The following is a 13,769-nucleotide window of genomic DNA, read 5'->3' as shown; positions in this document are numbered from 1 at the left end:
CCCCCCCCCCCCCCGCGGCTATCATTACATTAGCAGCCATTATGCTAAATTACACCACATCATTTTAAGAAAAAAATATACCAGAGAACATTTAGCAGCTCCAGTCACAACAGCATCAACTAATTCACTTGTTCATAGTTCTCTTTCCAAAAAAAGAGAAAGAAACATCCAGATAAAAGATATTATTTGTATCTAGATTATACATGTACTTTTAAATAATAATTTTAAATACTGCAAGTTCAGATTACTCTTGCCATGTCTTTTGCAGTTTTGTTTGGACACATTATTAAATCTGTAGCCATTTGTAGTAAGAAATGAATGCCTCTGAGCACAAGATCAAACTGGAACAGGGCATTTAAGATGTGCTGCTGTCCTATTTTAACTATAGCTAGATATAGTTTTCGTTTCCTAATAGCGTTTACAAAGACAAGGTACTTTCCCCGTGTGCTCATTAAAACAGAAGATAAATTTGTATTTTCTTGATTTTGAAAAGTTTCCTAGAAACATGATTGCATAAAGCAATTACATTATTATGAGATTGTTTTATTACCCATTTTTGTCTGTTGTAATTTCAACAGGGGACAACATGGTGAGTTAATGTTGTGTTCTCTCACTTTATTACTTTCATGATCAAGTTGCACTGGGGAAGCGTTTAGTTTCATTGCATCTAAAAAACTGCTCATATCAGCATGCACATTTCAACTGCTTATACATCCTCTTCTACCCTCAGTTACCTCAAATTTAGCAGATTTCTACCTTTCAGATCAACGCAATACATTCTTGGGTCAGAAAAAAGCTCAGATGGAACTCAGATAGCAAAAATTGATAAAAAGGGAGGCTGACATCTGTAACTACAACTGTATTCAGCTCTTACAGAGCCACAAATCATGCCCCAAGAAAGCAGGACATAACAATTTCTCTGCTACTACTTCTGTCTCAAGAGGAATCACTCTGCAATGGTCCAGCAAGAGAACTGCAGAGTAGTAGCATAAACAGTGTTCATTGTGTATCACCACAATTTTAAGTAGCTAAGCACTTTACTTGCAGCAACAAGGAGACTTTTTATTCCTGAAGGCCAAACAGAACATGCAAGGACCTTGGGTGGGCCACGCATTGAACATATACCTTCATGTTATCCAAGAACATGCAAAAAATACATAGTTCCAGTTCACATAAAATTAAGTCACTGACAAGCCCATGCATTCCCCTGCTCTGCAGCAAGGCAACTCTTTCAGTCTGCCAAGTGCCAGACTGAAACTTTGGGACTTGGCAACTCAAGGCAAAAATCATTTCATTTGAACACAGTGTTGAAGCCAGCCCTAAAATGACACAAGTGCCCTGAGCAGCCATGTGTTTTGACTACTTCTCAATACTCTCAGTTTATTATAGCCTCATGGCTTCTCCATGCCAACACTGTTTGCCTTCGATTCACATCGAAGATAAACACAGGTTGTTAGGTTCTCCAGGATCTTTGTTTTTAATCATTTGCTTCTCCAGGTACTTCTTCAGGAAAAAAAAAGCATGCAAAATGCTACATAAAAGAAGGCTCAAAATAAAAACAAATAATAAAAAATTAAGATTGTGTGACAGGCATCTATGTACTTAGCTTCACTGTGGGACATTTATTACATAGATTCTCAATATGACATATTTGAACTAAACAAAATTCCAAAAGGTAACGTAACTTGGACTCAGTACAGGTGAATCTAAAATAAGTATATACAAATATGCACATCTCCTCCCCGTTAACTGTAAATAAACACTAGGGATCTTAGACAATATCTAACTACTAAAAGTGGCACTTTTACAGCAAGTGATTATTGAGTACTAAAGACAACATGGTTTTGTGAATCAAGCAAAATATGAGAGATCAAAAGCATTGCCTTACAAATAATTTACCAATTTATTTTTCCTAGTCAGTTCTATGTTTTATGGTCTTGGTCTTTCTGGTGAAGCAAAGACATCAAAATGAATTTACTCTGGGAGTCACACAAAATTTCTTTTGTCATGAAATTAGATGCTTGTTTGTTTTAGAGTACGAGAATATATATTTTAGTTAAGTTTTACCATGAAATAAAATGTTACTTCATGATAAAAATCCTATGTGCTTCACTTCAAAAGCATTAACGGAACATGTTTTGACCTCATTTTTTCCTCATTAGCTATTTTTAAGATGTAATATGATGGATTAAGTATGAACTAGCATGTCATTTCATATACACACTTTTCAGAAAGATAAAAACCTAAATATATTTTGCCTGGGAAAAAAAAATCCCTTTATTTAGGGCATTTGGATTCTGTTCCAAAATATATGTGCTGTCTTGGACAACTTCTGCAATGCCTTCTTCCCTCGGGCCTCTTCAAAAAAAGCCTCTCGTCTATTTACACTGCAAACTGTTTGGAGCATAAACCTAAGAGCTAAAATTACTCTAGTAACTATACACTTCATAGTACAACAAGGTTCTCACTTCCACTGGGGCTTTTATATAGTTGAGTCAGAATTAATAACAACTCTGTACTAATCAAATTATAAACTCTTAAAATTGGAAGGACAGCTGAGAGAAAAAAGCCTCAAAAAATATGTAAGTGTAACTCAATTTCCCACAGGTAGTTTGGACAGATATTATTCCACAACTTTAACACTAGCCACATATTTTCAATTATTTAAAGAAGAACTGTCTAAAGATCCAGCAGGTTTTCTTCCCTCGAAATGCTTTATGGTGGGTTTGGTTCTGTAGCACAACCCATCTGTATTCAGACATAGGGCAGAGTGGGAAGCACAGAGAGCCTTCTCACAGGTCCACAAGTGCTCAGCTCAGTACAAATTAAACCTGCAGAAAAAACCTGACATCCAAAACCTACCTATGGTTCCTCCTAGACTTTATGCTGTGGGAAATCAAATGCTGCAGCCCTCTACAACACACCACACACATTCTGCTTCAGGTTTGCCCCACATACAACCTATTCTTATATCAGCAGTTTCCATCAGCAGCAACATCTGTGTTTGTTTTCTGAAAGCAAAGAAGCTTCTGCAGGGAAATTTACCATCCAGCTTCTCCAGTTAGCTCCAATATTACACATCATACACTCATGACACATTTATTGTACCAGTGCCCCATTACATATGTAAATGATATAACTTTGCAGCCTTTGAAAAATAAAGTTCAAAAAACTTTTTGTTTTGTTTTTACCTCTTCTGAAGTGAACAGGACGAGTCTTGGCAAACCTGAAAGCCCTTTTTCCTTTATCTCAGGACAAAATTTGTATCTTGCTAAGTTCATAGCGTACATATTAGAAACAGAGCCACCTGCAGAAAGAGATATACAAATATCATATTAGCCACAGTCCTGTGTCTGAGTGCTTGACCTATTTGGGGAAAAAAAAAAAAACATACAGTTAGCCTATAGATGCATCCATCATAGCTTACTTCCTCCTCAAAAGCCTACAGACATAAAATGAACTTTGGGCTCTACAGCACGCATAGAAACAGCGTGCATTTGAATACTCTTTGGGGATATTTCCTGAAGAATAAGAACGGTGCCCAAACAGGTCTCCCTGACAGAGAACACCCTACAACAGCTCCTTCCCATTTGCACCAAAGCAGTGCTGGCTCAGCTGCCCATGCCAAGCTCAGCTGTGGCTGCACCATGCAGAACCTAGGAGAGCTCTTGGGCAACCAGGCCTCAGGGTACTAGGGGGGGGTGCGGTGCAGAAAAGCTATCAGTAAAAAAAAAACAGCGAGTGGGAACTGGAAGACCTGCAAGGTAAGATCTGGATGGGTTTTATTCACTTAAAAGAACAGAACCAAAATAAGAAAAACCCTTACATAACACAAGCACAAAAAAAAGTACAATTCATTTATCTTTCAACAGTACCTCAGTAAGTTCTAATTAAGCGATTCTGCTGTAAAAGTAAGGATTCTACTGAAAATACACATGAAATCTGATGTGAAAAAAATCCATACCATTAATGCATTTTTTAAAAAAAATTCCAGCATTTTAGTTTGTTTATTTTTCTACTACTTACTTGTAGGCTAGAATTCTTAATTTTGTTTTGGTTTTGGGGGGCCTTTAAATCCATTTAGTCATTTAATTTCTCTTCTCACCCCTAAATTAGATAGAAAAACTTCATATCTAGCCTAATAATTCGTTATCTGAATAATCTGTGGAATAATATCATGATGCTTCATTATTTCAATACATTGGGCTGGAACACTGCTTTCCAGAACATTTGAAAACTGTGGCTTATCAAGAAGCTTAAGAAATATTTGTTTGGTTGGCCTTATCACAACATTGGGAAAAAAACCCCAAACTATCAATCAAAACTCAAAGGAGTTAAGCTCATGACACTCCCACTACGATAAACTCTGGTTCCCACAGCTGATAGGCAGGATCCAGAGATCAGTGCCCTCAGGCACCATGGGTTGGTGTCTGGCACATAGATCAGCTCCCCATCTGTCAACCAGTTTGACTCAATCCAATGAGTCTGTTGGTATTGTTATTAGTAAGGTCAGGAAGGGCATCAGTTACAAATCATTAATTTCCACATAATTATATTTAATGTAGAACTGTTTTCATTCATTCGCTGATCAGATTCACAGAATTATTAATAGAAACACATAAGATAAGCCTGAATTAAATAGCTGTGTGTGTGTCTCACTGGATTTTTGCATGTATTTTCAAACATTCTACAAGAGTCCAACATTCATGGAATTACTGGTATTACTTGGTTTATAATGACTCAGCTTGAAATCTGAACTGTTCCTACCTGGATTAAATATACCATCACCTTCTTCCCAGCCTATGAACTCAATCATTTTCTTGATGACTGCTTCTTCCACCAACAGAAACACAGGGGATACTTCATATGTATATCTGAACAAAAATAAAAGCATCACGATTGGTATTTAGACTACAGAACTCATGCCATAGAATATTGCTAAAACTGGATAAAGATTTCTCGCACCTTTTTCTAATCTATCAGAAGCTGACCACCATCAGCAGTAGAATTTTAAACTAAAAACTGGATCTGACCCAGTAGAGCAATTGCTTAGTTCCTGACAGTATCACATTGACACATCCACTCTCAAAGTAATACATCAGAGTTTGCTTTTAATGTAGGTCACAGGATTAAGTTTCAGCTATAATGATCTATTGCAAGCAACAACTACCTTTTCTTTAGGCTTTACATTTGCCAGTAAACAGTAGACAGGTAACCATTTGCATTCAACTCTGCACAGAATGCTTCAAAGGAAATGAATAACTAAGTAAGTCTAATTAATTCACTTTTATGCACCAAGCAAGATAAAATTCTAGGTTTAAAAGTGTTGAAAAGCAAAGATATCTCCTCTGAAGCCCCACCTCATAAACTAGGAAAATAGGCCTCATCAGATTAGCCAACCTTCTGGTGAGCTATTCCACCAATCCAGACTGTTTTCTCTCCCAAATTCCTGCACAATTCCTACCTCTTGTGTAATACTGAAAACAGAAATCAGAAAGGGGGGGTGCGAGCAAAAAAGCTGTTATTCCAAAAAGCATGCTAATTCATCATCAAGAGGATAAAGAACTATACTTACACACTTGGGTTCAGTGCTTCTGTAATGAAACGAGCCACTAATGAGTAGTAATCCATTCCAGCATACAGCTGATTGAAAAACCTCGGATGATCTGAAAATACAGATAAAAGCAAGCAATGACAAGATATACTTGAAAAGAGAATATATCATAAGCTATCTCAATTGAACGCCGATCACTGCAAACCACAATTCACTCCATCATTCCCTCAGTCTTTTCTGGACTTACTGTCCTTTTCTTAGCTTAGACAAACCTTTGAAAGTAAATTTAATAAGCACTTTCAGGCCCTAAAACAAGGTTTGAGAGATCTAAGTAGCATACAGAATGAATGCGGGTTGTTCACAAGTTTTACGAATCAAAAAAAAGGGATTGACAACAGAATATACATAGCAGCTTTTAACAGTGGTTTTGAGATGCCACAATGGATGCTCAGCCAAATTTTGCTAAGCACTGCAATACAGGAACCTGCTGAGCCCAGGCAGCTGTGCCTGCGCTCCCACAGTCTCAGTATTGAGAAAGAGAGGCAGTGAAACAGCTTGGAAAAATATGCTGCAGGCTTAAAATGACAAGTTAAGAGAATTTGTTTACCTGCCTTGAAACACTGAGATACAACTAATTATGAGAAGGTTCTATACTATTGCTGACTATAAAAGCAAGTCAGTTCAGCAGTGGCACCACCACCTAAATTTTAATCCACAGTAGTACTTTTACATGCGAAACCAGGTAAACTGTATGGCTGCATTTATATTGTATCTGCAGCTTCAATAAATGTTTATACTTAAAGACTATTTTTACAGCATTTTTTATATACAATATCCTTTCTAAGGTGACAGTGTAACAAATGAAAACCTAAAGGCAATTTGCTAAAGATAAACAGAACACCTTCCAGTAACTCAGTAATTATATCTGCGTATTACTTGTGCACTCCCCCGTAGATCGGCATTGCTACTTTTCTACGGTTTTCAAAGGCATGAATTCACTCTCAAAATTATTTTACAGTTTTACTTTGTAGTAACAGTGACTGTAGCAGGGAACATGCCCTGGAAATGCACAACTAACTATATCAAATGTCCTTCTCGCCTTCCAAAACACAGCCTAAGCTGTGCCATATCTGAAATTCTGAGCTATGGAGCCACAGCACTATTTCCTGAACAGATGTTGTTCGTCCCTTTTCACTACAATCGAATTATACTACACATGCTGCAGAAAGGTTAGCTCTAGAGAACTGATCCTGCAGAGATGTGGTATACGGTCTCAAACACTGCAGGTTCTCTTCTCAGAGTGTCTGGAACAGGAATTACTGCCTATCAGCAAATTAACACCCTGTAAGACCATTGCTCAAAAGAGCAATAGTAAATGTAGGGTAATCATCACTAAGGACGTATGAGGGCAAAGATGGCAACTCCACTCCTCACCACGCAGACAGGAGGAAATCACACACAAAGGTCCTTCGCCTGCCTGTTGTGTTAGACTGTTTTATCATACCTGTCAAGGTGACTTCCACGAGACTTCAAAATGACAGAATCTACTGTGAATGTCAATGGCACTACAGGAATTAGTTTTCGATTAGTTTGCCATGATGACACATTTTAGTCAAACCTATGGTGACCAGCATTCAGTCAAACAATGGAAACAACCAGATGTTTGCATACTTGTATAGGCAGGCAGAAAACAAATATTCACACCCTCGGTTTCCTGAAAGGTGACAGAACTTTGTAAACATTATCCTGTCTTCCTAAGTTAGCATACAAAATAACTTCACTAGAAATCACACTCCTACTGGTTTTGACGCTGTACTGTATAACATCCCGGCAGAGTTGCAAGAGTTTCTGGTGAGATTCTCCAGTGTCCCTCATTTCCAGGTCAAGAATCTGCTTCAGTGTTTCAGGGGCTCGCCATTCACAAACCTAGGGATGGGGAGGGGGTGAGACAGCAGAAGGGAACAGGTTAGCCAGGTGGAAGAGGTTATAAAGGTACAAGGTAAGCACCACATTCAGTACTGGTTTCACAAAACTGCCCATTGCAGGGCAGTATGCCAGCAGAAAACATCTCTGGTAAACCGGTCTCGTGGGAGTTTGTTTTTATTGTGTCTTGGGCATTGCTTGATCATCAAAATTAGAGTGGGGAATGCTGGAAGGCAGAAAAGAAAGAGGTCCGCAGGTCAAATTGTGTCCTTAGCTAAGGACTTGTACTCTCAGCATTTTCAGATGCTGTTCTGCCAAAGGGTAGGAGCACCCAGGGCACGCCTAAAGGCAAGCACAATTTGTTTGCAGCTCCTCTTCCCATACAGTTTCTTAAGCAGGGGTTCTGCGAAACCCATAGCAATCTCATAACGTTGCCCTTTCACAGTGGTACCACGGCCACTGTTCCTCCTTCTCCAATACCAGTGCCCCTGAGGGGCAAACAAATAACTCTCCCACCCCACACAAGAGAAACACTACACCCACTTGTCATCTCAAAGAAAGTGACCATTGTACTCTGGGATGAAAAAACTCATTATTTTCTGGCAAATATGTATGCTAATTATGTTATTGAAAGGTTTTATGATATGATCTTTCTTAATTTGTACGGTTGTCTTCTTTACTTCAGAGCCAGGCATAGACTAGAAGCAATTTTAGGGCTATTTAAAGTGCAATAAAATACAGCTTAGAAAAAAATTGATTCACTGTTCATTATCTTTGTTACAAATTCTCAACCATGCTCTGTGGATTTACCTTTTGTGTTACATCATCAGCTTTCTGAATGACTTCTTCCATTATAATCTTACAGGCCTCTTCCACAAACTTCTCTCCTGCTTTTGAGTCTGTTATCGGACCATTTAGGATGACCCCATCCACCAAAACAGCGTTCTTCTTCTGGAGCATCTCCTGTTTGCAAATACCAACTGTAAGATGAATAACCCATCATTAGAGCAAGGTCTGGACAACTAAATCATAAACTAAAAAAATACTCTTTCATTGCTGAAGACTTAGTCAACTTAAGGAAAAAATTCACATGAACTTTTCACATGTACAAAAATACTAGATTTTGGTGGAAGAATCTTTACAGACAAAAAACCCGTTGTGTTACTGCAAACCTAAATTGTTATTATGTAAGTACTAATAGGCTACTGTATGTATCTGTTCCTTTCTGTAGCATACCACAGCATGCAAGATACCTTCCAAACACAGAGGAAAATACCATTCTGGCCTAGAACACGATACAGCTGGATAAACAGAAATAAAGTGCAAGATAATAGACATTTTTCTTAGCTGAAAATGTTTCCCTCCACATGTCATCCCTCCTGCTCCTCTTTTTTCATGAGATAATTTTCAGCTTCATTTCCCATATCTTTATGCTGTTCCCTCCCACCACCTAGTCCTATTGCTCTGAGTCTTCCACGTCCTTCACGAAGTGTTTCACTGACCCATACTCCATGAAGATAAAACCTTTTGAGATTGCTGCCAATATCATGTACCTCAACTTCTCTCCCTTCTGCCCTTATCCTATTAAGGGCCCTAAGTCACTAATTACAGTAATTTGCTGTGCAGATTATTTTGTTTATTCACTTCTCTTTCCTCTCCCTCACCTTTATCCATAAGACATACTCTCCTGATATGTTCCATAAACACATTGCTACCTTCCTCCTCTACATTACTTCTCAAAGTACATCCAAGCTGCTTATAAGACACTGGCCAATAGCAGCAACCACGTATCTATTTCCTGTATTGATTTCATACGGCAAGATCAGGACTCTAGTTTTAATCAACGTGAGGATAAAGACGAAAGTGAGACATCTGGAGATATCAAGGGAACAGACATTTGAAACAGAGCGCTGAAAGGAGAAGCGGTAACTACCCTATCCAAATATCTGGGTTACAGACAGCATCTGTCCACTGATCTCGCCTTCGAGTAGCTAAGATCTATGAAGCCAGGCAGCACTGCCTTAAAGGGCCTTCTTCACATCCAGTGGTGATGGTGGAAGGGTAAAGATGTGTGAAGGAGAAAGTTCTATGCCCAAGACACCTTTATCTTCTGCTTTACTTTTTGCTCCAGTTAAAGTACAGAAGAAAGGTAGCTTTTTCACAGGTCTAAACAAACAACTGAATTTCCAGAAGACTGCAGTCTGACACATTCATCGTGCTTATCATAATTACAGTCCCTCATGCACAGGAGGATACAGAAGAACAAAACCGCCTAGAAAGGTGCATGACTTTAAGGTCCATTGATTGAAGGAAACTCTGTCAATCCCATGAGCTTTTATTTACTGATGACATAGAGAAGCTATTCAGTTCACTTTCACTTATCAGAAGAGTTACGACAAACAAGATAAAATTCTAACATGAGATGGAACCTCAGGCTTCCCATAATGCCGAAGACTAAAATGAAACACCTCCACCCTCAGCAATTCTGAAATTATTTCTGTTTTTAATGCAAAGGGGCAATATACTAAATTTTGCTGAACAGAGTAGCCTTCGGCACATTGTTACAGGAGAGGCATAAATGTTCTGCTGGGACAGATAGAGAACAAGCAGGTAAACAGTATTACGTCTTCAACAGGCAAAGATGGAAAATTACAGATGTCAAAAACGTCAATTCTCACCATGCTTCCCAGCACACCACAGCAGAGGCACTGTACAGAAACTGCAGCTTTGAAAAAGTCTTAGAGGTTTCTCTCTGAAAACACAAGCTAGGGCATCAGCTTTACAAGACTTAAACCATTGGATATTAACAAGGAATTGGAAAGCATCAGGTCTTTGGGCAGACAGAACAGGGATTATTTTTGGATTGAGTGTTAATTATTTGATGCATAAATAGCTACCTTAAGTACTAACCAGGGTTTAGCATAAACACAAAACAGAATCTCAGCCTCAACATCACCTGGAGATGCCACCATTTCCATCTATGTCAAAGGTGGTTTGTTTCTATGAAAAAGACGACAGGATCTAAAAAAACTATATGGGAGATTAATATCTATCACAGAGCACAGGTGTTGATACTTCCTTTGGTTACAAAAAGCATAGACGGTGGAGGAAGAGAACTCACTAACTCTCTGCTAGAACCAGAGCTGTGCAAAAGCTTTCTCTTGGTAACTCCATCAGCCCTATTTCTGACACTTTTGCAGAGAGATGTGATACTAGTACTTCCATGACTTTACAATGATCTCTTCCAGGGAATCTGTGAAAAGCAAAAGCAGAACTTTACATTACTTTGTCTACCAGGTCTTTAGGGGGCTGGGTGTTAGGTCTAACAACAGCTCTCTATTTGAAGCAGGTCTGTTCACCTCCACACACAGTTTTACAGTCTCCTTAGGACACTTTGTGGAGCCTGAGGAAGAAGATATCCTCTGGAAAATGGGTGATAGTCTACCCTTGGTCCCAACACATCTCTGCTGGGCCTCAGGCACAGTCTACGAAAGGCAAAGCAGAGGGGTCAGAAGGAAGGGAGGGAAAAGAGTCTTCATTGTAACAGCAATTTACCTGTGCAAGGCTCCAGCAAAGAGTTCAGGACTTAGCCTGCATTATATTTCATGAAATAATACACTTTGCAATTATTTACCACTTTCTCAGTAATTTTTTGTTTAGCACTTTCCATTTCAATCTGAACTTGCTGAGCTAAATTCTGCCCTGGAACATACCGTAAGACGATTACTGGAAATTAATAGGAACAACTATTTCACAATCAGCAGTTAAATCAAGCCCCAAATATACACATTTTCTGAGGTAAAGGTCTTCAGGTTTTGCAAACCTTTATTGGATATACACACTATTCCCATCCCTCATGATTTTACTGCAAATCCTGTGACACTTAATCTTCTACTTAGAACTATCTGACTTTTGGAGCTCTTATGAGAATTCCAAACTCTTCTTTACTGAAAAACAAATGTGTTTCCTCTTGGTTGCAGTAAAAACCTTGAAGGGGAAAACTAAGTAGGTGACAAAAGTCTGAATTTCCATAACTTTTTTTTATTTTTATCACATTTTTAAAAGATCTTATGACCAATTTGTTACGTTTTAGATGGGTGAACCTCCAGAAAGATTCAAGGTTTACTTTTTATGTCACAGTACCCAAGTTAAATAGTACCCAAGTTTAACACCTTCTCGGAGCTCAGCATCCAAGCTAAGAAACACATACGCTATCTTTATGAGCTGATAATTCATGTTGTTTCTTTAAAAAAAAAAATTAAAAAAAGGATTTAAAAATCATACCTCAAATGCTGAAAACATTACTTTCCAAGATTTTTGGGCCTTTTACATATCAGTCTCAAACACACACCATTGCACTAAGAGAATGTGTTCCACATACAGCCTACTTCATACAAACAGCATCTTGTCACATACAGCTTTTTCGTTTTCAAACACTATAGGCAAACAATCTAGAGATCTGGCTGCAATAAATACATTCTTTTCTATTTAAGAATACAGAAACAGACTCAGAAAACAGACTTCCAGAAAGTATATCAAATGCAATTTCAGCCAAATAGCTCCAGGCTTGAAACAGAACTAAAACTTTACCAAATGGAAGTGCTTTAAATCAGACATTAAGGATTATTGACTGCTCAGGATATCCTTCTGCAAAACAGAAGACTTGATCCCGCTCCAGTTGAAGGCAATTGGGCATTTAGCCACTGGCTTAGCAGCGGCAGAATCAAGCCCGTAATTCTCACATTTCATCCTGAATGAAGTATTCTATTACAGAAGCCTAAGGATTTACAACCAATATTTCATTTTTATGATCAATATTATTTTCCCAGCAGAAAATATAAATTAATTGGAGCCAAAATAATGTACTGAAAAATAAACATTTTTTTCAGATGTTTCTATATCTTTATGTAAGCACTACCAAGTATTTTAAAAGCTGCATCTGTGTTTCTATAAACATAAAGAAACTTTCACTGCTAAATTCTTGCACTACCAAAAGAAACTGGAGCCTCGTACTTGGCATGTTCTGACAACATTTGGGAGACTAGAATAAAATGCCCAGAGAGATTTACTGCTCACAAGGAAAAGGCAGAAACAGAAGGGGGTGGTTGTGAAAAAGTAGCTTGTACTCGAACGCCAGAGCCAAATCCTGCTCAGCTTACACTGTACCAGCACCACCGACTATTCAAGCAAACGCAAAAGGCTGGCTTTGACCAAAGGCTGGTTTCTGCTTTGTAATAAATGCAATAATAATTGCCAGAAGCAAATTTTAAATTTCTCACTCTGCATGATCTAGTCATGGTTCTTCTTTCAGAAGACCTCAGCATTTTCTTCCAGGGTGTCCAGCAAAAGAAAAAAGTGAACTTCAGTGTCAAGACTCCACACACCATGTTTAATGGATTACTGTGGTGCCATATCATGTATCAAAGTATTAAAACACAAACCTGTCCTATTTGAGTCCCTTGGCATACCTAATCTTTAAAGACTCTTTAATCATCACTTTCTGTATGTCTATGACTGAAGTAAAGCCATTCCAGTTTTAAGGCAAAATACATTGTCTCTTAGGAAATGGATTTCCCAGGCCTGTTGCCACGTAAAGGAGATGCAGATTCTTAGAATCCAGTATAGAAGTTGACTTGGTGTCCTGGCAAAGCCATCTATACGGAAAAAAAAGTAGGCACAAGCATGGTAGGGCTCATGCAACTGCCCCTATACTACACGTTTCTGTTTTGCAGATTTACGGACCAGGCCTGTGGACAGAGAAGAAGTTGGGTGCTTCCCTTCAGAAGGTCTGCAACAGCCTCTCGCACACAGGAATCCCCCAACCGTGAAAACACAAATGTGACCTTTTTAGAACAAGACCCGAGGAAAACAAAAGTGCTTGTGTCCAGGCTCAAAGGCCCCTCAATAGGCAACAGTACAACAAACGGATCCTATTCTCCATCTCACATCTGAATTTCCCATTCTGAAAGGAAAGGTTGGGAGGAGAGAGAGAAATCTGGAGAGGAGCCCCAGCAATGAATATCTGACAGAGAATGCAAGGTCCATGCTAGGAGAGAGGTTCTGCTTTCAGAGATGTTTCCAGAGTCCTGAGAAGGTTCCCTTGTTAGCTGAATGCTCATGACGTGTTTGTGCCCATCCACTGTGTGCCAAGTGCTCACCATACCCAACAATATTAAGCAGGATATGCTAAAAAAAAAGCAGCAGACAAATGTTAAGAAACAAGAATCAGGAATTTTTATGCAGCCAAACCTCAGGAATTGATGTTAATATTTAATAACAATTCCTCAATGCC

At 38.7% G+C, this 13,769-nt stretch overlaps 1 protein-coding gene across 1 annotated transcript in view; it reads right to left on the bottom strand.

Moving 5' to 3' along the window:
* The window catches only part of GADL1 (glutamate decarboxylase-like 1), a 72,703-nt gene extending 64,266 nt beyond the window's left edge, over positions 1–8,437 (bottom strand). The window contains exons 1-5 of the mRNA XM_009695578.1: positions 8,288–8,437; positions 7,354–7,480; positions 5,576–5,666; positions 4,768–4,874; positions 3,192–3,307 (exon numbers count right to left, since the gene is read on the bottom strand). Coding sequence (XP_009693880.1) covers positions 3,192–3,307; positions 4,768–4,874; positions 5,576–5,666; positions 7,354–7,480; positions 8,288–8,437 — 591 coding nt within the window. The remainder of the gene's footprint in view (positions 1–3,191; positions 3,308–4,767; positions 4,875–5,575; positions 5,667–7,353; positions 7,481–8,287) is intronic.
* Positions 8,438–13,769: the final 5,332 nt, after the last annotated feature.

This window comes from Cariama cristata, unplaced genomic scaffold (assembly GCF_000690535.1).
Source record: "Cariama cristata isolate BGI_N322 unplaced genomic scaffold, ASM69053v1 scaffold7592, whole genome shotgun sequence".
NCBI lineage: Eukaryota > Metazoa > Chordata > Aves > Cariamiformes > Cariamidae > Cariama > Cariama cristata.
This window is presented reverse-complemented; position numbering and strand designations above follow the sequence as displayed.